A 27,970-nucleotide genomic window follows, 5' to 3' on the forward strand; every position below is an offset into this window, starting at 1 on the left:
GGGTATGTAACTTGTAAATGTGGTGCCCCATGATTGGTCGATAATCATCGACGCTTTGCATATTTTAGCACTTCAAATAATAAAGGGAATCACAATGGTAAATTTGGGCTATGTAATGAAAAATGAGCGTTTTTCAACATATGCAGTCAATATAGCATTAGTGCAACCCAGGCTGTTTCAGTTCCGTTCAGAATCTTTGTATGTCATTTGAGCGCATGCGTGATTGCTTTTTAGCTGTTCGCTGAAATTCGCTGCAGGGTCATTGGACATGCGTATTGGCAAAGCGTTATTTGTTCACCAGAAATAGTTACTGTGGGTTTTGTGGCAAACATTCTCTCTCCTAATAATTTCTACTATGACCGATACTAAAACAGATCTCAGGATGGACAGCTCTGACCCAAAAAATGTTCAAGATTTAACACAGTTCGTAAGTATATTTAATACAATCGGGATTCTGTTTCGTACGGTAGAATTTGTTTTCTTCTCTCTGCAACCAAGTCTTCAGATTTTTTGTATTGAAACTAATGTCCATGGCCATAACTATGGATATGTGGGACGTTTATAGCGTTATTATACTTCACATTGTTGGAGCACTGTATGGCGTCTTACCTACACATTTTTGAGTTCGTCATGGTTTGTAGGACGTGATTTTGTCGGAAACAGTTTCATATTGAATATTCAGTAGAGTAATTTTATTGTGTGTTAGATTCTTTCACCGTCATTTGGGGGTTATTTTTTTATTTAGACTTGATTAATTAACGGAAGTTCTTTTAACCGTTACGGCTGTAGAGAAATTCAGTTGTGTCCAAGTCATGGCGTTTTTTTTATGCCCACGTATATACAAATGTAGTACGCAATCTAAATGTCAGTATTATCAAATTATTTTTCCTCCCTTCAAGTTGAAACTTCACTGTACTGTTTGACGTACATTGTATATTGGCTTCTAGCTAAAATGGTCAACTTTTCTACGAATACTAATAGCACATATTAATTCACATAACGATTTTTTAGAAATGTGTGAAGGACAATGTCTATGAAGGTGTAACACAACTACAAATTATGTTTGAAATGTGTAATTGCCAGGTACACATAAAATATTGTACCTTGACATTTCACAAAGAATACCTGATCAAACTATTGTGACCATGAACATTGCTTAGTACAGCATACAGGGTATTGTATTCTGTGCAGTGCATAGTGTGGACTAGATCTCCATGCACCAACTATGCAGTATGGAGTCTAGTTGCCATAGTAGCACATACAAATGAACATAGGTGCCAGCCACAATTTTCACAATTTTTAATTTGAATTGTAGCATTGACACACACTGTACTCTACCTACTACTCGTCACATAATTTATACACTTAAACATTGCCAGGTTTTTATATATAATCTACTAAATTAAGAGAAATTAAAGTTGTATAAATTTATAATTGTCATCCAGCAGTTTTTAAATTCTCTCTACTAGACTGTATTTGTGCCAGATTCTTCCATTGCTACATACATGCCTATGTAGTAATGGTATATGTACAAAATGTATGCATTTACAAATATTACTCCCATAAAGGTTTTACATTGCATATCAAATCAGTTCAGTAATTTGTACAGTTGTGACAGTTGTATTCACATTGGTTTCAACCAAAGTCTACTTATTTCTTACTCTATTCTTAAACAAATTTTGGACCAGTTGGCATCTAGCCAAAAACGGTTACTACATTGTGATTGTGATTGATTACCCAACCTAAGATAATATGTAGTCCCTGTAGTTGACTATTATTGTAACATTCCCATGAAATTCACATATTAGTTTATTCATTCATAAATTCAAATTCAGAAATTAGAAATGTTGACAATAGGGCACACTTGAGAAAATGAGAATGTGATAATTTCATGTTTGGACTAGAATCTGGGCATCCAGCCAAACTGATCACACCTGTCAGTATCAATTACAGAGTTACAATGTATGCTTTCAAGATACAGTATCAATTATATCATATGCATAATGTAGCAGTAAGTTGAGGACTTTCTGTAGACAATTTTGTTAACAATATCTTTGTCTGAAGTGGCTTCCACACCATAGGGACTAATACGTTTACAATGTACCTAGTATACCCATCGCATGGAACACCAGATTATTCAATTGGCTAACACTGTACTTACTAAAGGTTTTGATAGCATTGCTTCAGATTGATGTAGACTGCACATTAGAAATAAACTTTTCAAACTTTCTGGTTCTTTGTTCAAGAAAACTCAACCCAATAAAAAATCATGGGAAAATAAGGGGTTGTCGTACAAAGTTTTAATTTTTAAAATTAAAAGCCATTTTAGAATCCGATATGGCCACTGACTATTCATGTTAACTCTGTGTGAAAATAACAGATTGTCAATTTCCTTGAAAACAAGATGATGAACCCCTAAATTTCTTTATCATTTCTAAAGAACCAGGAACAAGCATTCTATTGGCAGAGTTTGGAGATATTTTGATATTCATAGAAATTGGTGCCAGAGTTGCATTCTAACTTGGCATCCTATCAATAAGATATATTTTATTCCTTTGCATTTTACAACCTTGGCTAGTCAATACAATTGATAGAGAAATAAGTTGAATGTCATGTAGGGATCATCAGCTATTCAGCTTGCTACATGTAACATGGTGTGTATTTTAGATTTTATAGAAACAGATACAAGTGTAAATGTAATTAACCTTGAACAATTCCAAAGTAGTGCCTCTGTGTTTTGTAGCAATAAAGTGTCATTTTTGTAATGGTCAACGTGGCAAATTGCCAGCATTTTATGTATTATATTCCTTTAATAATAATACACCATGCATTCAATGATACATTCTTTCTTCTGGTTTTGCAAATAGGTTAATACATAAATTTATATAACCTTGTCATTTTTTCTTCCAAATTGTCATTCTCTGTACAATGTACCACTCTATTTCTGTTTGACATATTTGTCCCTCTAGACTAGGAGTTGACCGATGTGTGAGGGCGCCCTGTCATGGCATACCTGACAGACTAGTACATGCATGTACAACATGTACTAGTAGGAGTTGGCCAATGTTGTAAGAGGGCATCCCGTCATCGCATACCTTACAGATTACTGACCTGCACTCATTTCAGACTGAGAAAATCCTCATGTCAATAACTGACTGGCACTCATTTAAGCCTGGAGAGAGACCCATCATGTCATAAATGATGTCACTCTGGCTTGCTATATGAAATTCACATTCCATTAACACTTTTTTTTTCTTTATTTTGAAAAAAAAAAGTATTACCTTTGAATATCTATGCATTCAAATCAGATCTTTTTTATTATAACTGAACTGAAATCTGACATGATCACTACTTATTTATTTATTTATTTTAATTTTACAGGTGCAGACACTATTACAACAAATGCAAGACAGATTCCAACAGATGTCAGACCAAATCATAACAAGAAATATCCTTTTTGACCTATTCGGGATGATTTTTTTTTGTAAGATGTCAACAAGTGATGGAAGGGATATCTCTACCCAATTACCAAAGTCAACAATTTATGATGGGGGGGGGGGGATCCCTACCCAAATACCAAGTCAACAATTGATTGGGGGGGGGGGGTATCTCTACCCAATTACCAAAGTCAACAATTGATTGGGGGGGGGGGGTGTTATCCGTACCCATTTACCAAAGTCAACAATTGATGGGGTATCCCTACCCATTTACCAAAGTCAACAATTGATGGGGTATTCGTACCCATTTACCATAGTCAACAATTGATGGGGTATCCATACCCATTTACCAAAGTCAACTATTGATGGGGTATCCCTACCCATTTACCAAAGTCAACTATTGATGGGGTATCCCTACCCATTTACCAAAGTCAACAATTGATGGGGTATCCCTACCCATTTACCAAAGTCAACAATTGATGGGGTATCCGTACCCATTTACCAAAGTCAACAATTGATAGGGTATCCCTACCCATTTACCAAAGTCAACAATTGATGGGGTATCCGTACCCATTTACCAAAGTCAACTATTGATGGGGTATCCGTACCCATTTACCAAAGTCAACTATTGATGGGGTATCCGTACCCATTTACCAAAGTCAACAATTGATGGGGTATCCCTACCCATTTACCAAAGTCAACAATTGATGGGGTATCCGTACCCATTTACCAAAGTCAACAATTGATAGGGTATCCCTACCCATTTACCAAAGTCAACAATTGATGGGGTATCCGTACCCATTTACCAAAGTCAACTATTGATGGGGTATCCCTACCCATTTACCAAAGTCAACTATTGCATTCTTGTAGTGTCTTTCCTTAGCTAACATTTACTTGATGACATGGGAGGTCGTATAGATGACCTGGAGAAGAACATAGCTGACTTGATGACCCAGGCCGGAGTTGATGAAGGTGGACCATGAAGCAGAATTGTCTGATTTTTGTTCCAGCTATGCATTATTCAGCATTGGCTTACACCGTCCTCTGTGGGATATCTTCTTTATATTGTCCTGTATATAGTGTGGCTGTATAAGTAGCACAATATGTGTAGCTATTCAATCTGATTTTACTTGATGTACATAATCAGTTAAATTTCTGCTAAATTTTAAGCTGATGACAACTTTAATTAATGTTATGTAATGATTTATGTCACTCTGGGTTGTTTATTTTGAACACTCCCAGCTGTAATCAGAATTACCAGAAGTGAAACCTTGTGTGATCATTTTGTGAAAAGCATAAAACAGAGATGGGTTAGTGTTAGAGTGGAAATTTATGCAAACCCCATATCTAGCAGTTTTGAAGTCTGAAATTATACAGAATGGAAATCAAGATTCTTCCTAATCAGTCTACTAAATGCATAAATCTAATCAACGTTCATATCGTAACCTGGATGAAAATTGTCAATTTTTGAAAAATGTTGGTATTTTGATATAAATTTTGGTTACATGATTTTGAAGTGTTCCTGTTGTCAGACAACCATGTGCATACATTTGTACTATTGTATGACTGTATGAGTTAGAGTACCTTGTAACAGACTAAAAGCCATGATAAATTAAACTTTGTACTCATTTTATCATAACCTTCTGCTGTCCTAGTCTGCAGACAGTTCTGTCCATACTGTGGATTTGTTTCATCTAACAGTGTTGTACTGAAATATTGTAAGTTCCTACATTGACCAAGTAATCACTTTTCATTTTAAATCCAGTATTTGTTTCTGTGTCTTACTGTCACTTTGTGTTATGTAATTATTTGGTGATCATTCAATAAAAAAGTGTGAAAAATTTAGCAAATTATGAATTGAGCTGTCTTATCAATGTACTGTCCTCCAAGAGAACTCAAACAAAAATCAGAGAGACTAAGTTGTAAGTTAAACTGTTTGATTATATCAAACTGTATTCCATTATGTGACCATTGTTGACCCAGCTGTCCTATGGCCAAATGTTATAATGATGACAAGATACAACACAGAAATCGTTGGAATGGCTGCTTTCTGTTGATTTTGATGTCAATTGTGCCTAGTAAGTACATAGTCAATTCTAAACATGTTTGTTTTAGAAAGATACGTTTTTATGATCAGAAGTCAAATTGGTAATTATTTCACAACTTGAAAAATATACTACTCACATTTGGTAGGGATCAGTCACATCCCATGTGGGGTATATACAAATATGACCATTTCACATTTATTAAACCATAGTACTTGTTGTATAGAAACATTGACATTCATTTTGAGTTAACATAACTAAGCCTTACCACAGGGTGAAAACACAAATAAACAACAACAAATAAACCCTGACAATTAAGAACAGGATAATTATAAATCAATATTAAGAACGTTTCTGTGTAACGACAATTACAAATTATGTTTTCCTATGTGTGATATAGTCATACCCTATAATTGTGTATATTGTTTGTTTTGTGTGTTTTCGTAAACATAACTAAGCCTGGGCTCCCCCCCCCCCATGCTTTGACCACAGAGCACCCTGTATAATTTTTTTTACCCTAAAACACTGAGTTGCTCTGATTCTATGCACATGTGTATGTTTGGATACTCCTTCTTGTATAACTTTCTTTACAGGCCACTTTTCTAAACATCTAAATTATATTTTCATAAAATGTACAAACATACACTTGAGAATTAAAAGTACAGTTGCAAATTTTGCATAAAAATGCACTACCAATAATAACATACTTTGAGTAAAATAATGTTCATTTCAAGAAATTCAACTTGGTTAGTCTGTCTGTCTAAAGAGTACATCATGTAGAGTTCTTCTGATAATATACTACTACCTATTCACAGAATAAACATCAATGGTGTAGTCATAGATACAACTGTTTTCAATGGTGTAGTCATAGATACAACTGTTTTCCTTCGTTTCCTTGTAAGTATTCTTCATCATTCAAACACAAGACCATACTCTTGTTCTTGTAGTTGAATCCATGATGACCATGCAGTGTTATTCTTCATCATGTCTTTCAAAATTAGCCTACCTGTAGACTTGAAGGACTAATAGCATTAGTACTACTACGCTATTTGCTATCCTAATTGACTCTCTAGAATTACAGGCCACCATCTGGTGTAAATACATAGTAAGCTGGTAGTGTGCATGCAAGGTGAATGATACACATATTAACTTATTATAAGTGAAAGTAAAAAACAAAACAAGAAAGGTAGCCTTTAACATGTTAAGATATGTCGTGTTGTTCAGCCCTATGAGGCCAACAGTGAGTACTGGCTGATAGTGTGCCATGAATGCCCTATCTTACAGACTAAGAGGTAAACCATTTGATTTTGGGGTGGGGGGTGGGGGGTCTGGAGGATTTGGACCTGACAGCAAACCATTACTGCAATTTTTTTTTTACAAGAGCAACTAGACAGCAATTTTATTTTTGCCAAGTAGAGGTATACAAATTAAAAAAATATATATGCTCTAAATTTGACTTTTCATCATGTCACGCTGTGTCATGTAACTTTTTATTTTTGAAATTGAATTTTCTCATAACATGATGAATATATTGTAAACTTGGAAAGTAGGAAGTAAAAGTTGAATGCAAGTTTGAGGGAGCCAAGTGGGGCAGGGTATGAGTAGAGATTTTTGAAATTCAAGGACAAAAAGAATGCTTTCTGGTGTTATTTGAATCATAACATGTCAAGGTAGTAATAATATAAGGTAAAGTATGGATCAAAATACAAGAGAGCAATGTAGTGTGGGTAGCCCTAGACATTTTTGAAATTGTAGAACTAAAAGAATACTTTGTGAGATGGAAATAATACGTCTAGTTAAACTTAAATCAAAATACAAGAGTACGATAGTGTGGGGTGGGTATGGAAGGGGGTTTCCCCTTCTCACCCCTAGAGATATTTGAAATTCAAGGACCAAAAGAGTGCTATCTGGTGTTATTTTACAATTGTAATACATCAATGTGATAACAATACCCTTTCCTGATCACAATTGAAATTTGAAGTCAGAAAACTAACACCAAGAAAAAATTATTTTATCATTATGACAAATTACAGGATTCGTTGAAGGTACACACTCAGGTCAGTATTCTTAGTTTTAAATCAAATGGTATACCCCGGCCTAATAACAAAGGTTACCAAATCTGGACATCAGACCTATTTACAATAAAGGGAGAAAATAACATAACATTATGTACAAATAAATAAAAACAAAGACGAACAAAGAAAATACACCCTAGCAGAGCGTCAAAAATGGCTAATGTTTAAAAATGTTGTGTATTTGTTTTCTTGAGGCAGCTGACAGTGTACCACTCTCTAAGCTTGAAGCATGTATATGTGTATTTAGCCACTTCTTTAATTATATTCTCATTTTTACTGTTGTATGAAGGAATTTTTCTGTGTCTGTCAAATCAGGGGGGGGGGGCATATTTTAAAGTGTTCTAATATCGATGTTCTTTTGTCTGTGAACATTTTACAGTTTATGATAAAGTGTTGCTCATCTTCAATTTCATTGGTTTTACACATGGGGCATGTACTACTGGCTATGTCTTGTTTTATTGTATCTACCTGTTTCTCAGTATTTTTGGTTTGTATGAACTTTAATCCTAAATTCCAGTATGTTTATCCCCATGACTTATCCTTAGTATGTTTACTAACGAATTTTTATTCAATTTACGTTGTCCTCTCGACGAGAAAACGGACAGCGAAATTCAAAATATCAGTGTTCATGGTAGTAATACTAATATCAGTCATTCGAGTCTATAGGTACTAGTAGGTCAAGAAGTCTGCTTAAAAATCCAGAGTACAAATCTATAAATTAAGTACTCAATCATAGCTCAACTTGAAACGACGAAACTCATGAGTGGTCATCAGTAGCATTTGCAGCATTTCATGCGACGCTTTGAAGGAAGAGAGAGAGAGAGAGAGAGAGAGAGAGAGAGAGAGAGAGAGAGAGAGAGAGAGAACGCGCGCATAACCTAGGAGGTTGAAAGTAAACGTGAATATCGACTGGTAACTTAGGGAGTCATCCATTAGCAAGATGGCTGTTTCTGATCAAGAGATGCGGCGAAGGGTTTCGCCGAACAAAGCGAATCGAGAGGCAGAATATCAACCCCTAGTCGAGGACGATGATGATGACGATGACGACGAATACGACAGTAGACTGCCGTATGGCGGAAAGGTATACTTGGCCAGAAAGAAGAAACCAGACTCGCTAACCGTCAGGATACTGGAGGTAAACTTGCTCGGCGTTGTTGCTCAAAACGCACCTGTCATTACTTGTCAACAGTTGTTTTATTTGTACGTTCAAGTAAATTTGTTAACATAAGAGCATTTCTTTAATGACGTTTATCTGATGAACTTTAGACAGTTTTACTAATTTCTCTCTGATAGATTTTTTCAAAATGTTGCGTTAATTGCATCTCAAGTGCACCAAATTGTACTGACCTCGCATTTCTAAATTGTAGGTCGTACAACTGGTAACCATTCCCAATCAATAACATCGATGTATTTGTGAACACGAAGCATTAGTTGATTGGCTGTCGCTGAAAATTACCTTCATTTATTATTAATATATGTATAGAACGGTAATAATAATGTTGATGTACAAGAAAATTTCATGCACACCAGCACAATTTGAGTAGATGCGTCCACTAGTTACCATAGTAACAGTTCCACCCTACAACTCCTAGCATTTTGTTATTGTTATTATTATAGCAGCTAGAATTGTAGGTGTCTTCAAAAGGTATTATCATTTAAATATGGAAAGACTTTTCTCTCAAATTAAATGAATTTCTTTTGACCAGTATCACTCACAGTCAGAGAAAATGGCACATACATTGTGAGAAGATATAATATCCATTACCATTTGAAAAGGATATATTGAATTATTAAATAGATTATAATGAAAATGTAAAAAAAGGAGAGCCCAGTATTGCATACCACTGAATTTTGAATCGCTTTAAAAGAGGCTGATCTTGATCTCAGAAATTACTCAATATTCTATTTACACTTTAATAGAGAGAATAATATTATTCAGTTTTATACATTAATTATACAATTTGAACATATTATGATTACCAAAATAAATGTAACTATGCTATGTCAGTCAATTTAATGTAGTCAATTGATATGTGCCTTCAAAGTAATAATTTTTAGATTTTGGTGTCACTTTTTCAGTTCATTGGGTCATGTAACTTGTTGTAAAACCATAATTTGTTTTGTAGTTTATGTTCTAGTCTAGTTCCTGTATTCATCTCCACTCACGTATAGGGAAAGTCCTTATTCTAGTCTAGTTCCTGTATTCATCTCCACTCACATATAGGGAAAGTCCTTATTCTAGTCTAGTTCCTGTATTCATCTCCACTCACATATATGGAAAGTCCTTATTCTAGTCTAGTTCCTGTATTCATCTCCACTCACATATAGGGAAAGTCCTTATTCTAGTCTAGTTCCTGTATTCATCTCCACTCACGTATAGGTATAGGGAAAGTCCTTATTCTAGTCTAGTTCCTGTATTCATCTCCACTCACGTATAGGTATAAGGAAAGTCCTTATTCTAGTCTAGTTCCTGTATTCATCTCCACTCACATATAGGGAAAGTCCTTATTCTAGTCTAGTTCCTGTATTCATCTCCACTCACATATATGGAAAGTCCTTATTCTAGTCTAGTTCCTGTATTCATCTCCACTCACATATAGGGAAAGTCCTTATTCTAGTCTAGTTCCTGTATTCATCTCCACTCACGTATAGGTATAGGGAAAGTCCTTATTCTAGTCTAGTTCCTGTATTCATCTCCACTCAAATATAGGGAAAGTCCTTATTCTAGTCTAGTTCCTGTATTCATCTCCACTCACATATATGGAAAGTCCTTATTCTAGTCTAGTTCCTGTATTCATCTCCACTCACATATAGGGAAAGTCCTTATTCTAGTCTAGTTCCTGTATTCATCTCCACTCACGTATAGGTATAGGGAAAGTCCTTATTCTAGTCTAGTTCCTGTATTCATCTCCACTCACGTATAGGTATAGGGAAAGTCCTTATTCTAGTCTAGTTCCTGTATTGGTGGGTGGTCATTTCGTCCCAAAACCAACTTGTCCCAAATCAACTCGTCCCAGTAAAGTTGTTCCCGGGCCAACTCGCCCCACGACCAACTCGTCCCACTGCCATCTCGTCCCATTCAAAGAATTCCTGTGTGGTTCATAATTAACTGCAAATAGACATAACGCATGTAGCGTCATAGTCCTGCTTGCCGACAGTGCACGGGTCTACGCTTACTTGAGGATCAAAGGGACAACTAACTCCGTATGCAAACAGGACTAGTGGCGTCATAGATCATACATCAAAATTTCTGTCATCGTATTTTTCATTTCAAAGTTCGGAAACATAACTATAAAGTAATAGTTTGTAATTGCAAAACTTTCGACAGATGAAAAGTCGTGTTGCCTTCTCGACAGAATCTGCCAAAGTTGCGTCATTTCACGTTTGAGTGTGAGGGGTAGGTAGGTGTAGAGAGGTCATAGGAAGAGATAACATTAGCCTAGGTTATTACAAATAATACATATTGGGATGACATGGCAGTGGGACGATTTCATTTTGGGATGAGTTAGTCGTGGGACGAGATGGTGATGGGACGAGTTCGTTTGGGAGGAGTTCGTTTTGGGACGAGATGTCTGGCAACCCCTGTATTCATCTCCACTCACGTATACGGAAAGTCCTTATTCTAGTCTAGTTCCTGTATTCATCTCCACTCACGTATACAGAAAGTCCTTATTCTAGTCTAGTTCCTGTAGTCATCTCCACTCACGTATAGGGAAAGTCAGATTGAAGGCGCCACGTGAATGCAATTCACTAGAACTACTTGTGTGTTACATCATTTCAAAAACATTTTGATCTACCAAACTAATGAAAATTTTCGTCATTTATTTAATTTGAAAATTATTTTTTGTTGCAGGCATGTCTCATCATATTCACCATTGCCTTCATCTACTATGCATATTTCTATTTTGATCACCTTCATTTTCATGTGACCCATGCCTATGCTCACCTGGGTCATGCCCAAGCAATGCATCTGGTTGGTCAGAGGTACTTGAATGGGAAAGGTGTTGACAAAGATGACAAAAAAGCAATGGAATGGTTCAGGTAAGGTTCCTGGCCAATATCTATAGTTAGAATGAAAGATTGTTGGTTGTAGACGTACACTGCACATTGATGTCACTTAGCATGTAGAGTGAAATAGCAAGGAATCTTGTCAGGATATCCTTATGGTTAGAAACAATCTGATTAAAATCTGATGTATCGTACCCGGCACGATTTCTTTTTAGGTCTTACTTTTACTGTTGTTTAATCTTTTGTTAACACCCATTACATACATCTAACACAATACAATAGGTTTTCCTGAACCCAAGCTCGTACTTACGAGTGGCCAACCAGAATCCGTCTTACATTAATTATAACACTCAAAGTTCAAAATTGAAAGAAAAAGAACCACCAAATAATAATGCTAACATTGTTGTCTGTGTTTGAGCTCTTTTCGAACAGAGTGCTCTGAATACTGTACCCGTACATTTCAGCACATTACATTCATTCATTGACTGACAACATTTTAAGTGATTGATTTTAACTTGTCAGTTTTTATACATTGTGAATTATTTTAATCGGCCAGTTTTACACTTAGTCCCTTTTTGTGTGCTGTTATTTTCTTTATTTTATTGCAATTTTTTAAACTTCAGTCTGTACAGTCTGAGACGCATGTGTAGCGCGTTTTCTTACAAGAAATAAAATAATAATAATAATAATAATTCACTCGGCACGCTCTTGTGGCTTGAGAAAACCTATGGTATTGTGTCATACATAGGTAACGAGCGCTCATGACAGTAAACATAAGAGCTAAAAAGAAATCATGCCGAATACACGATATCGGATTCTAATCAGATTGGGTTAGAAAGTTAATGTTTTTAACTTTTACAGAAAGAATAGATTATAGCAGAGTAATCTAAACACTTCAACACCTTATATGTTAACACCATATATGTACTCTTTAAAGAATTAACTGATATCAACTAGAGACAAACATTGGGGAATAACATTGCATACAACAGTAATATGATCTTATTGGGGACGTAAAGATCAGTGTTCACTTCACTTGATTGCAGATGATATAAATCTATCTCTAAGCTAACCATAACTCCCAAGCATGAGTACAAATTTATACCTAATGTGAGTTGTAACTACGGTATTACATTCGCTATTTTAAACAATGATTGCACACTCCTCCCAAACTAGTTCCATATCTCTGTCAACTTGAGGCACAGGTAAAAGCTGGTGAAAATTACGTATTATAGGAAATTAGATTATTCATGAATGAAATATCACATAAGTATTGTATTCTATTGTAAATCCTAACTACCTGTTTTACTTGTACCAACTAAAATATTGCATCTGTGGTTTGTCCCTTGAAATGTTAAATTGTAACATTACATTTCAGTGAATAGGTAATTTGTATTTCATCATTGATAATTCATTTTCTATAGTATTAGTATAATTCTATTTTTACCATTATAATGATTAAATTTCTTTATGTACACCGTACAAAATACTTTACTTTGTCAGACAATGTAGAATTAAATTGAATGATTACTCATGCATAACTTGATCAGAACGACTACTAAAACATCTCAACAATGTCTCACATAGAATGAAATGAATATCTTACTTACCTGTATACTAATTATAAGTTTTTTAGTGATAACTGAAATCAGGTTCAAATGAATGTTGGTGAAGATTTCTGTTTATATGTGTGTGAATTAGACTCAAAGTCAAATACTACCAGGCTGTTTGCCTAATTCATATTTGGTACAGAAGTTACTTACAAGGGTTAACTGAAGTTATCAAAGTCTGATTTTATACATCTAGGCCTCCCCCTTCCTTTTGACAACTTGAGCCTGATAAAAGAAAGTAACTGTACACTCTTACTGTTTGTGATGTTTCTGATCTCTGATATAAGCGTTGGAATACATGGTTATATATATGCATCCCAATTTTGTTCATTTTCACATGATTGCTCTACATGGGCATGCACAAAATCCAAATTTCTGTCAACCCGCACTCTCACAGGCTTTTTTGTGACAGCGTTTTACTAATTTCCAAATCTACTACCATATCTTGTGAAAATTTGGCAATAGATTGACATAAATAATATTGTGTCATTGCTGTCATATAATGTGTTAAAATCACACAAGGATAAATTTTCCAAATTAAACCCTGTGCTCATAAATAACATAATGTGATGGAATGATAAACCCTCAATTTTTTATTTCCCCAATACACTAACTTTGAGTGCACCCCAAATGACAGTTCTAAAATGTTTAAATCCCAAAAAATGTACAAAATTGGTGGTTTTGGTATTGATTTGGGTATATTATGTTGTTGTATGTCATACTACATTACTACATACACCTAGTATATGAAGAGCTGAACAGTGAAGCATTCAACATACATATGAAAACTCCCTGTGATGCCTGAAAAGAGAATAAAAACACACAGAGTATCACCAAAACTTTCATTAAAATTTTACATTTCTCCAGAAGACCCAGTGATTTTGATAGCTAAATCACTTGTCTACTTGTATAGTTGTTTTCTTTAATAATTATGTAAATTATTCCTTTGTTGCAGAGCTGCTGCTGATAAGGGACATCCCCATGCTTCACATAATCTGGCTGTAGGTCATTTACAAGGCTATCAAACAGATGTTTCTGGGAGAGAGTAAGTTGAATCTATATTTTACCATGTACCATTGTGTGCAATTGTGTCTTTGAAATGTCCTAGAATGTTAGTATCTCTATCATGTGTTACAACGGAAGCCTTTTGATCTGAAACAGAATTCTGGCTCTACAAAAATCTTACCAACATTGCTAGTATAACAATTACATGTATGTCATATTTTATGTACGGTATATGAAACAGTCCAGGGGTTAAAATTAAGTTAAATTTAGCATTCACTTTCCACCAAACATTGTCACCATGATAACATTCACCAAGAGATACTAACTTGATCTACTACCTATTGTCACCATGATAACATTCACCAAGAAATACTAACTTGATCTACTACCTCTTGTCACCATGATAACATTCACCAAGAGATACTAACTTGATCTACTATCTACTTGACCTTGACTTTGTCTGTTGTTTGTGTACTGCAATTACCTAATTTTAATGTATTTTAGCATAGACCCCAAGGGTCTATGATTTTAGTTTCATTCATTCATAATACTACACTGTTTCAGTTCTCTCCTGAGTCTATTACATGTATATGCAGTGACAATTGTCCCTGTTTCATGACTGTTAATTACTAACTGCTATGTATTCCTATAGTTGGTCAAACTTGTGGGTATCACTCCAAAAATGCTGCTAATCTCTCACACTTCCTGATTCCATTGTCTACACTACTTGTTGATCTAACATCACTACCAGGAGATCTAAATCACAAAGTTCCATTGTAATAACCCCATGGCGTCATGATGGGCAAATGGTTAGCATGGCTTGGAATCTGCAGGTTGCAGTTTTGAGCCCCGTTGCTGCTGTTTGTTTCTGAATGGCTAAAATCCTTGGGCAAAATTTGAACCACAACTGCCTCAGTCCACCCAGCTGTATAATTGGGGACCTGGTAGGATAGAGGTTGCCATGTGACTGCTTTAATTCTGTGCGCCTTTAGAGGCTGCAATGGATTGTATGCCCCCCCCAGGGAGTTGAGGAGGTAAAGGGCCATTGTGCTGCCAGGAGTAATAATTGTGAGCACCTTCAGCTCTCAAGAGGAAAGGCGCGTTTTAAATTCTCATTATTAAAATTATTATATTTTCCTGTATTGTGGTAGTTGCAGTGTCAATCAACTTGGATGGATACTAAAATCAGAAATTGAATGCAGACATTTAGATTTCTATTGATCACAGTACCAATTCTCTACTTACTTACTATGATACAAAACATATAAATTGTATATTTATTAGACAGGTCAGTTGATGTTGATATTACCTTGTATATAAATGATAGTTTTAAATGTGCGTCTCTTGCAGTGAGGCAAAAGAACTCCTAAAGTATGCAGCTGATAAAGGAGTGAAAGAGTCATTTGATGCCCTGGCCAGACTCTGTCCTCGTGGAGATTGTTGAAAGACACATAAACCTTTACAGGTAAAATACAAAATTGTTTTTTTTGTACAACCATTGCACGATGTATTGTTTTACTGATTTACTAAGTCTTGTATCGGTCTCTACAATATTGGTGTAGATAGCAGTGGTGATGGATCATTTCATCCCAGTTTCAACTCATCCCATTTCAACTTGCCTCAGTGTTGTCTCACTTCAGTGTCAATTCACCCTAGTGTCCATTTCAGTGCATTGGATTCCTGGTCTAATTGTTTGTTTGTTATATTTTTCAGTATATGTTAAGTTAACAATTACATTAAAGGTCTGGTTTTCCTACCAAAACAAGTAGGGGGGGGGGGGGGGGGGGGGGGCTGGATAAACTAAAACCAAACTGAAAAGTCAGCATATTGGGTGTACAGGGGTTAATATATCTTTAAGATATACTATCGGAACGTCTTTTTTTATCTAAATTACATGCACACATAAATCATATTGCAAAGATCTGCAAATTACTACCCTATGTGATATTGAAAGAGTGGGGAAGAGTTAAAGTTGGGGGGGAGTTGAAATTGGGACGAAGTGAATCGCAATCGATAACAGCTAGTACATGGTATAACACTGTGTATACTGAGATAGCAGTACATGGTGTAACACTGTGTATACTGAGATAACAGTACATGGTGTAACACTGTGTATACTGAGATAACAGTACATGGTGTAACACTGGGTATACTGAGATAGCAGTACATAGTGTAACACTGTGTATACTGAGATAACAGTACATGGTGTAACACTGTGTATACTGAGATAACAGTACATGGTGTAACACTGGGTATACTGAGATAGCAGTACATGGTGTAACACTGTGTATACTGAGATAACAGTACATGGTGTAACACTATGTATACTGAGATAACAGTACATGGTGTAACACTGGGTATACTGAGATAGCAGTACATGGTGTAAAACTGTGTATACTGAGATAGCAGTACATGGTGTAAAACTGTGTATACTGAGATAGCAGTACATGGTGTAAAACTGTGTATACTGAGATAGCAGTACATGGTGTAAAACTGTGTATACTGAGATAGCAGTACATGGTGTAAAACTGTGTATACTGAGATAGCAGTACATGGTGTAAAACTGTGTATACTGAGATAGCAGTACATGGTGTAAAACTGTGTATACTGAGATAGCAGTACATGGTGTAACACTATGTATACTGAGATAGCAGTACATGGTGTAACACTGTGTATACTGAGATAGCAGTACATGGTGTAACACTGTATACTGAGATAGCAGTACATGGTGTAACACTGTGTATACTGAGATAACAGTACATAGTGTAACACTGTGTATACTGAGATAGCAGTACATGGTGTAACACTATGTATACTGAGATAGCAGTACATGGTGTAACACTGTGTATACTGAGATAACAGTACATGGTGTAACACTATGTATATACTGAGATAGCAGTACATGGTGTAACACTGTGTATACTGAGATAGCAGTACATGGTGTAACACTATGTATACTGAGATAGCAGTACATGGTGTAACACTGTGTATACTGAGATAACAGTACATAATGTAACACTGGGTATACTGAGATAGCAGTACATGGTGTAACACTGTGTATACTGAGATAACAGTACATGGTGTAACACTGTGTATACTGAGATAGCAGTACATGGTGTAACACTGTGTATACTGAGATAGCAGTACATGGTGTAACACTGTGTATACTGAGATAGCAGTACATGGTGTAACACTGGGTATACTGAGATAGCAGTACATGGTGTAACACTGTGTATACTGAGATAACAGTACATAGTGTAACACTGTGTATACTGAGATAGCAGTACATGGTGTAACACTGTATACTGAGATAGCAGTACATGGTGTAACACTGTGTATACTGAGATAGCAGTACATGGTGTAACACTGTATACTGAGATAGCAGTACATGGTGTAACACTATGTATATACTGAGATAGCAGTACATGGTGTAACACTGGGTATACTGAGATAGCAGTACATGGTGTAACACTATGTATACTGAGATAGCAGTACATGGTGTAACACTGGGTATACTGAGATAGCAGTACATGGTGTAACACTATGTATATACTGAGATAGCAGTACATGGTGTAACACTGTGTATACTGAGATAACAGTACATGGTGTAACACTGGGTATACAGAGATAACAGTACATGGTGTAACACTATGTATACTGAGATAACAGTACATGGTGTAACACTATGTATACTGAGATAACAGTACATGGTGTAACACTATGTATACTGAGATAACAGTACATGGTGTAACACTGTATACTGAGATAGCAGTACATGGTGTAACACTGTGTATACTGAGATAACAGTACATGGTGTAACACTGTGTATACTGAGATAACAGTACATGGTGTAACACTGTGTATACTGAGATAACTGTACATGGTGTAACACTATGTATACTGAGATAACAGTACATGGTGTAAAACTGTGTATACTGAGATAGCAGTACATGGTGTAAAACTGTGTATACTGAGATAGCAGTACATGGTGTAACACTGTGTATACTGAGATAACAGTACATGGTGTAACACTGTGTATACTGAGATAACAGTACATGGTGTAACACTGTGTATACTGAGATAACAGTACATGGTGTAACACAGTGTACTGAGATAGAAGTACATGGTGTAACACTATGTATACTGAGATAACAGTACATGGTGTAACACTGTGTATATACTGAGATAGCAGTACATGGTGTAACACTGTGTATACTGAGATAGCAGTACATGGTGTAACACTATGTATACTGAGATAGCAGTACATGGTGTAACATTATGTATACTGAGATAGCAGTACATGGTGTAAAACTGTGTATACTGAGATAACAGTACATGGTGTAACACTGTGTATACTGAGATAACAGTACATGGTGTAACACTGTGTATACTGAGATAACAGTACATGGTGTAACATTATGTATACTGAGATAGCAGTACATGGTGTAACACTGTGTATACTGAGATAACAGTACATGGTGTAACACTATGTATACTGAGATAACAGTACATAGTGTAACACTGTGTATACTGAGATAGCAGTACATGGTGTAACACTGTGTATACTGAGATAACAGTACATGGTGTAAAACTGTATACTGAGATAACAGTACATGGTGTAACACTATGTATACTGAGATAACAGTACATGGTGTAAAACTGTGTATACTGAGATAGCAGTACATGGTGTAACACTATGTATACTGAGATAACAGTACATGGTGTAAAACTGTGTATACTGAGATAGCAGTACATGGTGTAACACTGTGTATACTGAGATAACAGTACATGGTGTAACACTGTGTATACTGAGATAGCAGTACATGGTGTAACACTGGGTATACTGAGATAGCAGTACATGGTGTAACACTGGGTATACTGAGATAACAGTACATGGTGTAACACTGTATACTGATAACAGTACATGGTGTAACACTGTGTATACTGAGATAACAGTACATGGTGTAACACTGTGTATACTGAGATAACAGTACATGGTGTAAAACTGTGTATACTGAGATAGCAGTACATGGTGTAACACTGTGTATACTGAGATAACAGTACATGGTGTAACACTATGTATACTGAGATAACAGTACATGGTGTAACACTATGTATATACTGAGATAGCAGTACATGGTGTAAAACTGTGTATACTGAGATAACAGTACATGGTGTAACACTATGTATACTGAGATAGCAGTACATGGTGTAACACTATGTATATACTGAGATAGCAGTACATGGTGTAAAACTGTGTATACTGAGATAACAGTACATGGTGTAACACTATGTATACTGAGATAGCAGTACATGGTGTAACACTATGTATACTGAGATAGCAGTACATGGTGTAACACTATGTATACTGAGATAACAGTACATGGTGTAACACTATGTATATACTGATATAGCAGTACATGGTGTAACACTATGTATACTGAGATAGCAGTACATGGTGTAACACTATGTATACTGAGATAGCAGTACATGGTGTAACACTGTGTATACTGAGATAGCAGTACATGGTGTAACACTATGTATACTGAGATAGCAGTACATGGTGTAAAACTGTGTATACTGAGATAGCAGTACATGGTGTAAAACTGTGTATACTGAGATAGCAGTACATGGTGTAAAACTGTGTATACTGAGATAGCAGTACATGGTGTAAAACTGTGTATACTGAGATAGCAGTACATGGTGTAAAACTGTGTATACTGAGATAGCAGTACATGGTGTAAAACTGTGTATACTGAGATAGCAGTACATGGTGTAACACTATGTATACTGAGATAGCAGTACATGGTGTAACACTGTGTATACTGAGATAGCAGTACATGGTGTAACACTGTATACTGAGATAGCAGTACATGGTGTAACACTGTGTATACTGAGATAACAGTACATAGTGTAACACTGTGTATACTGAGATAGCAGTACATGGTGTAACACTATGTATACTGAGATAGCAGTACATGGTGTAACACTGTGTATACTGAGATAACAGTACATGGTGTAACACTATGTATATACTGAGATAGCAGTACATGGTGTAACACTGTGTATACTGAGATAGCAGTACATGGTGTAACACTATGTATACTGAGATAGCAGTACATGGTGTAACACTGTGTATACTGAGATAACAGTACATAATGTAACACTGGGTATACTGAGATAGCAGTACATGGTGTAACACTGTGTATACTGAGATAACAGTACATGGTGTAACACTGTGTATACTGAGATAGCAGTACATGGTGTAACACTGTGTATACTGAGATAGCAGTACATGGTGTAACACTGTGTATACTGAGATAGCAGTACATGGTGTAACACTGGGTATACTGAGATAGCAGTACATGGTGTAACACTGTGTATACTGAGATAACAGTACATAGTGTAACACTGTGTATACTGAGATAGCAGTACATGGTGTAACACTGTATACTGAGATAGCAGTACATGGTGTAACACTGTGTATACTGAGATAGCAGTACATGGTGTAACACTGTATACTGAGATAGCAGTACATGGTGTAACACTATGTATATACTGAGATAGCAGTACATGGTGTAACACTGGGTATACTGAGATAGCAGTACATGGTGTAACACTATGTATACTGAGATAGCAGTACATGGTGTAACACTGGGTATACTGAGATAGCAGTACATGGTGTAACACTATGTATATACTGAGATAGCAGTACATGGTGTAACACTGTGTATACTGAGATAACAGTACATGGTGTAACACTGGGTATACAGAGATAACAGTACATGGTGTAACACTATGTATACTGAGATAACAGTACATGGTGTAACACTATGTATACTGAGATAACAGTACATGGTGTAACACTGTATACTGAGATAGCAGTACATGGTGTAACACTGTGTATACTGAGATAACAGTACATGGTGTAACACTGTGTATACTGAGATAACAGTACATGGTGTAACACTGTGTATACTGAGATAACTGTACATGGTGTAACACTATGTATACTGAGATAACAGTACATGGTGTAAAACTGTGTATACTGAGATAGCAGTACATGGTGTAAAACTGTGTATACTGAGATAGCAGTACATGGTGTAACACTGTGTATACTGAGATAACAGTACATGGTGTAACACTGTGTATACTGAGATAACAGTACATGGTGTAACACTGTGTATACTGAGATAACAGTACATGGTGTAACACAGTGTACTGAGATAGAAGTACATGGTGTAACACTATGTATACTGAGATAACAGTACATGGTGTAACACTGTGTATATACTGAGATAGCAGTACATGGTGTAACACTGTGTATACTGAGATAGCAGTACATGGTGTAACACTATGTATACTGAGATAACAGTACATGGTGTAACACTGTGTATACTGAGATAACAGTACATGGTGTAACATTATGTATACTGAGATAGCAGTACATGGTGTAACACTATGTATACTGAGATAACAGTACATGGTGTAACACTGTATACTGAGATAACAGTACATAGTGTAACACTGTGTATACTGAGATAGCAGTACATGGTGTAAAACTGTGTATACTGAGATAGCAGTACATGGTGTAAAACTGTGTATACTGAGATAACAGTACATGGTGTAAAACTGTGTATACTGAGATAACAGTACATGGTGTAACACTATGTATACTGAGATAGCAGTACATGGTGTAACACTATGTATACTGAGATAGCAGTACATGGTGTAAAACTGTGTATACTGAGATAACAGTACATGGTGTAACACTATGTATACTGAGATAGCAGTACATGGTGTAACACTGTGTATACTGAGATAACAGTACATGGTGTAACACTATGTATACTGAGATAACAGTACATGGTGTAAAACTGTGTATACTGAGATAACAGTACATGGTGTAACACTGTGTATACTGAGATAACAGTACATGGTGTAACACTATGTATACTGAGATAACAGTACATGGTGTAAAACTGTGTATACTGAGATAGCAGTACATGGTGTAACACTGTGTATACTGAGATAACAGTACATGGTGTAAAACTGTGTATACTGAGATAACAGTACATGGTGTAAAACTGTGTATACTGAGATAACAGTACATGGTGTAAAACTGTGTATACTGAGATAACAGTACATGGTGTAACACTGTGTATACTGAGATAACAGTACATGGTGTAAAACTGTGTATACTGAGATAACAGTACATGGTGTAAAACTGTGTATACTGAGATAACAGTACATGGTGTAACACTATGTATACTGAGATAACAGTACATGGTGTAAAACTGTGTATACTGAGATAGCAGTACATGGTGTAACACTGTGTATACTGAGATAACAGTACATGGTGTAAAACTGTATACTGAGATAACAGTACATGGTGTAACACTATGTATACTGAGATAACAGTACATGGTGTAAAACTGTGTATACTGAGATAGCAGTACATGGTGTAACACTATGTATACTGAGATAACAGTACATGGTGTAAAACTGTGTATACTGAGATAGCAGTACATGGTGTAACACTGTGTATACTGAGATAACAGTACATGGTGTAACACTGTGTATACTGAGATAGCAGTACATGGTGTAACACTGGGTATACTGAGATAGCAGTACATGGTGTAACACTGGGTATACTGAGATAACAGTACATGGTGTAACACTGTATACTGATAACAGTACATGGTGTAACACTGTGTATACTGAGATAACAGTACATGGTGTAACACTGTGTATACTGAGATAACAGTACATGGTGTAAAACTGTGTATACTGAGATAGCAGTACATGGTGTAACACTGGGTATACTGAGATAACAGTACATGGTGTAACACTATGTATACTGAGATAACAGTACATGGTGTAACACTATGTATATACTGAGATAGCAGTACATGGTGTAAAACTGTGTATACTGAGATAACAGTACATGGTGTAACACTATGTATACTGAGATAGCAGTACATGGTGTAACACTATGTATATACTGAGATAGCAGTACATGGTGTAAAACTGTGTATACTGAGATAACAGTACATGGTGTAACACTATGTATACTGAGATAGCAGTACATGGTGTAACACTATGTATACTGAGATAGCAGTACATGGTGTAACACTATGTATACTGAGATAACAGTACATGGTGTAACACTATGTATATACTGATATAGCAGTACATGGTGTAACACTATGTATACTGAGATAGCAGTACATGGTGTAACACTATGTATACTGAGATAGCAGTACATGGTGTAACACTGTGTATACTGAGATAGCAGTACATGGTGTAACACTATGTATACTGTGATAGCAGTACATGGTGTAACACTGTGTATACTGAGATAACAGTACATGGTGTAAAACTGTGTATACTGAGATAGCAGTACATGGTGTAACACTGTGTATACTGAGATAGCAGTACATGGTGTAACACTGTGTATACTGTACACTAGCTACAACTGGAACATTTTGTGAAACTGTTTTGTAATGAGTTATATACTCACAAGAGTTATCATGACTCCTGTGAAGTGGTAAAAATATTTCAATCTGGACTTTAGAGATCCAGAGATCCAGTTAGTAATTGATTTGTATGCAATCACTTGCATACATACTGCAAGTTGAGTAGCAAGAGAAAGTCATCTCACTTACTGCAGTAAGAGGTGTACCAAGAGAAAGTCATTACTGCAGTAAGTGGTGTAGCAAGAGAAAGTCATTACTGCAGTAAGAGGTGTAGCAAGAGAAAGTCATTACTGCAGTAAGTGGTGTAGCAAGAGAAAGTCATTACTGCAGTAAGTGGTGTAGCAAGAGAAAGTCATTACTGCAGTAAATGGTGTAGCAAGAGAAAGTCATTACTGCAGTAAGAGGTGTAGCAAGAGAAAGTGATTGCTGCAGTAAGAGGTGTAGCAAGAGAAAGTCATTACTGCAGTAAGTGGTGTAGCAAGAGAAAGTCATTACTGCAGTAAGTGGTGTAGCAAGAGAAAGTCATTGCTGCAGTAAGTGGTGTAGCAAGAGAAAGTCATTACTGCAGTAAATGGTGTAGCAAGAGAAAGTCATTGCTGCAGTAAGAGGTGTAGCAAGAGAAAGTCATTGCTGCAGTAAGAGGTGTAGCAAGAGAAAGTCATTACTGCAGTAAGTGGTGTAGCAAGAGAAAGTCATTACTGCAGTAAGTGGTGTAGCAAGAGAAAGTCATTGCTGCAGTAAGTGGTGTAGCAAGAGAAAGTCATTACTGCAGTAAATGGTGTAGCAAGAGAAAGTCATTGCTGCAGTAAGAGGTGTAGCAAGAGAAAGTCATTGCTGCAGTAAGAGGTGTAGCAAGAGAAAGTCATTACTGCAGTAAGTGGTGTAGCAAGAGAAAGTCATTACTGCAGTAAGTGGTGTAGCAAGAGAAAGTCATTGCTGCAGTAAGAGGTGTAGCAAGAGAAAATCATTACTGCAGTAAGTGGTGTAGCAAGAGAAAGTCATTACTGCAGTAAGTGGTGTAGCAAGAGAAAGTCATTACTGCAGTAAGTGGTGTAGCAAGAGAAAGTCATTACTGCAGTAAGTGGTGTAGCAAGAGAAAGTCATTGCTGCAGTAAGAGGTGTAGCAAGAGAAAGTCATTACTGCAGTAAGTGGTGTAGCAAGAGAAAGTCATTACTGCAGTAAGTGGTGTAGCAAGAGAAAGTCATTGCTGCAGTAAGTGGTGTAGCAAGAGAAAGTCATTACTGCAGTAAGTGGTGTAGCAAGAGAAAGTCATTACTGCAGTAAATGGTGTAGCAAGAGAAAGTCGTTGCTGCAGTAAGAGGTGTAGCAAGAGAAAGTCATTACTGTAGTAAGTGGTGTAGCAAGAGAAAGTCATTGCTGCAGTAAGTGGTGTAGCAAGAGAAAGTCATTACTGCTGCAGCAGTAAATGGTGTAGCAAGAGAAAATTCTCAGAGTCTAATACATTTTTGTTAAAAATTGAATTATTACAATTTAGTGGCTTTAACTGTCAGATCTTGTGGCCTAAGTCTGTACTAATGTTGTCTTTGTTTTGTTTCTTTGCAGGCAATTACTTGATAGACACAAATGCAGCAAGGAAAATAGCCTGACAGATATCAAATATTGGATGCAGAGCACGCATTACCTTATATTTGCTGTTAATAGAAATTTGTTTCAGGATTTTCACTATTTATTGAAAATAACTTGAATCTCAGCAGTATCCATTTATTCCCTACTTACTTGTAATATAGATAAACTTGAAGAACTTTGAATACACCTTTAAGTGTTGCTCAATCCAATAAAATGTGAGAAAAACTCATCTATAGTAACTATCCGTCCTGCCATAACAGTCTATGGCACCACATCATATGTGATCTGCCATTATACAGTCTATGGCACCACATCACATGTGACCTTAATCTACATGTATGGTCCACATTAGGCCATAAATTTAGTTATCAAGACTTTTCATTTAGTGACTAAAATTGTCACTTAATTCACCGTCCACAATTGATTTCATATATTTAGCACAACTGAACTGATAAAGTTCAGTAGTGCTATAGGCATGGCAAAGTGTCTGTGTGTGTGTGTGTGTGTGTGTGTGTGTGTGTGTGTGTGTGTGTGTGTATGTCTTTCTGTCAGTCTGTCTGTCTGTTTGTCTGTCCGTCTGTGCGTGTGTAATCAACTTAAAGTCAAAAACCATTGGACCGCTTGCCATGATATTTGGTGGGGTATATTACCTTGGGTGTCTCGTTGGGAAATTGTTCAAATCAAATCGATCTTAACACCGGTGTGTGATTTGGGTAAAAAAAAATGTGATATTTGGTCAAAAACTTAAACTACTTAGCAGATCAATCTGAAATTTGATTGGAATGTTCTTAGATGTGTTTATATTAAGAATTGTTCATGATATGACGATTCCATCAGTCATATGCAAATTAGGGCCAAAATGAGTCTTTTTGGTCAAAAATCCATCATTCCAAAACTACAGAGCAGATAATTCTGAAATTTGATGGGAGCATTCTTAGAGGTGTATATATATATTACAAATTGTTCATGACATGATGATCTCATCAGTGATATGTAAATTAAGTTTCTTTTTTTGTCAAAGATATATAGTTCCAAAACTACTGAGCAGATTGGATTGAAATTTAATGGGGATGCATCTTAGGATGTGTAGATGAAGCTGTATTCATAACATGATGATCCCATCAGCGATATGCAAATTAGGTCTACAAACCTCTATTTTGGTAAAAACTTATATCTTGAACTGTATGGTGAATGGGTTGAAACTAGGTAGGGATGTTTCTGGAGGTATTGTTCTGCAGGTATTGTTGAAAACATTTCAATACAACTGGCCCTAGCAACCATGATTACTCCCTTAGCAACAGTGAAATGACAATGCATATTACAAAGATAACAACAGGGATGGGTAGGTAAGTAAGTAAAGTTTCAAAAAATGTATGCAAATATGCCCAACAACAGGACCACGCCCATAGCAACAGTTAAATGATGGTTTATATTATAAAGATGAAAAGTGGGAAGGGTAGGCAAGTTAATAAAGATTCCAAATGTGTATGCAAATATCCCTAGCAACAAGACCATGTCCATAGCAACAGCCAAATGCAGTTGTGCTACAATGCCATTGGCGCTATATTTCTATATAATATTCTAAATTATGCAAATTAAAGTTATTGTTTGATGTTAATTGTTATAACAGTTGTCTAACAAAATCAATGAGTCACAAATATGTAATTAACTTAGTAATGAAAATTTCTACTCACGATCACAGAGTCAAAGTTTTTGGAAGCAAATCCTCAAATTTTGCTGACATCTCGTCATCATTGAGACTTGTCAGGGGGTGCCATACTTGGATGTAAGAAGTACAAAGAAATAATATTGGCACGTAGATGTTCACAAAACTTTTTGTCCAGCCCAGAGCCTTGCTCAGATGAAATATTTTAGCAGTTGGCAGTGAAGTGTTGAGTTGATTAGCATATGTACTTGGCAGTCTGATTAAAATCTATTGTAGGAATACAGCTTGATTCCTTCTCTATGTATACCTCTATATAATCAATTTGTCATTTGTTTTTTATTTGTGTTAAATTTTGCTAAAATCAAATGATGACCTTAAAGCTGCACTAAATGCAAATGTAGTGACTTAATGGTAATATTATACACCTAACACAGTGTTGCCTCCCCTGCCTTTAAATAATGTGTAACTATACACTCACATAGTATGGTGCAATATATCCAATCAATTTTTGGGTCCACACCCTAAAATCTGCACCCCACTGACTCATGATTTCAGCTTATTAGATAAAATAGACAGGTAATTAACATACACAATGTCTAATTATTGGTATTTTAACAATCAATATATTGCTGGTTGTTTGATTGGAAAAATGATACCCCTGCAGTTACAGCAAGTGTTGTTACAGCTAGTGTTGTTACAGCAAGTGTTGTTACAGCAAGTGCAGTATTAAATATGAAAAGGAGATAAAATTTTGGTTCATTGCCAAATATTTGTTATGGTCACACACAGTTTTCATATTCTTGAGGAATTAATGTCCACAAATTAAAGGGCTGGACAAGAAAATTTAGTGTGGCCTTACCTTTACACTTTTGTCATGGCTAGTGACAGAAATTATTAGTTAGATTTAAATTTAAAAATGACAAATGACATATATTCATGTATTGTGTGCAAGAATTGCTAAAATGTCTAGAGTTAGTAGTTTCTATTACTATAATATTACCATCATATTAAAAATACAATTGACATACAATACCATTTGTCATTTGCATAGATTTGG

At 36.0% G+C, this 27,970-nt stretch overlaps 2 protein-coding genes across 2 annotated transcripts; both read left to right on the top strand.

The window, feature by feature from the left end:
- The first annotated feature begins 280 nt into the window (after window positions 1-280).
- Window positions 281-5,269, top strand: LOC144437676 (uncharacterized). The gene is made up of 3 exons (XM_078126681.1): window positions 281-427; window positions 3,382-3,448; window positions 4,332-5,269. The coding sequence occupies exons 1-3, from the start codon at window positions 356-358 to the stop codon at window positions 4,418-4,420; spliced, it is 228 nt and encodes a 75-aa protein (XP_077982807.1). The 5' UTR covers window positions 281-355; the 3' UTR covers window positions 4,421-5,269.
- A 3,225-nt stretch (window positions 5,270-8,494) lies between these two features.
- LOC144438291 (uncharacterized) lies at window positions 8,495-25,728 on the top strand. Its single transcript, XM_078127347.1, has 5 exons — window positions 8,495-8,692; window positions 11,411-11,598; window positions 14,131-14,220; window positions 15,531-15,645; window positions 25,224-25,728. Exons 1-4 carry the CDS (start codon window positions 8,498-8,500, stop codon window positions 15,622-15,624), a joined length of 567 nt encoding a protein of 188 aa, XP_077983473.1. The 5' UTR covers window positions 8,495-8,497; the 3' UTR covers window positions 15,625-15,645; window positions 25,224-25,728.
- Window positions 25,729-27,970: the final 2,242 nt, after the last annotated feature.

The sequence above is a fragment of the Glandiceps talaboti genome, chromosome 7, assembly GCF_964340395.1.
Source record: "Glandiceps talaboti chromosome 7, keGlaTala1.1, whole genome shotgun sequence".
NCBI classification, from domain to species: Eukaryota; Metazoa; Hemichordata; class Enteropneusta; family Spengelidae; genus Glandiceps; species Glandiceps talaboti.

Bases quoted from the DNA above. Each gene is read 5' to 3' on its own strand.
- LOC144437676 (XM_078126681.1), top strand. From the start codon at position 356: ATGACCGATACTAAAACAGATCTCAGGATGGACAGCTCTGACCCAAAA. The intron at 428-3,381 runs GTAAGTATATTT...TTAATTTTACAG, and splicing joins TTCAAGATTTAACACAGTTC to GTGCAGACACTATTACAACA. The intron at 3,449-4,331 runs ATATCCTTTTTG...GCTAACATTTAC, and splicing joins AGACCAAATCATAACAAGAA to TTGATGACATGGGAGGTCGT.
- LOC144438291 (XM_078127347.1), top strand. From the start codon at position 8,498: ATGGCTGTTTCTGATCAAGAGATGCGGCGAAGGGTTTCGCCGAACAAA. The intron at 11,599-14,130 runs GTAAGGTTCCTG...CCTTTGTTGCAG, and splicing joins AAAGCAATGGAATGGTTCAG to AGCTGCTGCTGATAAGGGAC. The intron at 14,221-15,530 runs GTAAGTTGAATC...CGTCTCTTGCAG, and splicing joins ACAGATGTTTCTGGGAGAGA to TGAGGCAAAAGAACTCCTAA.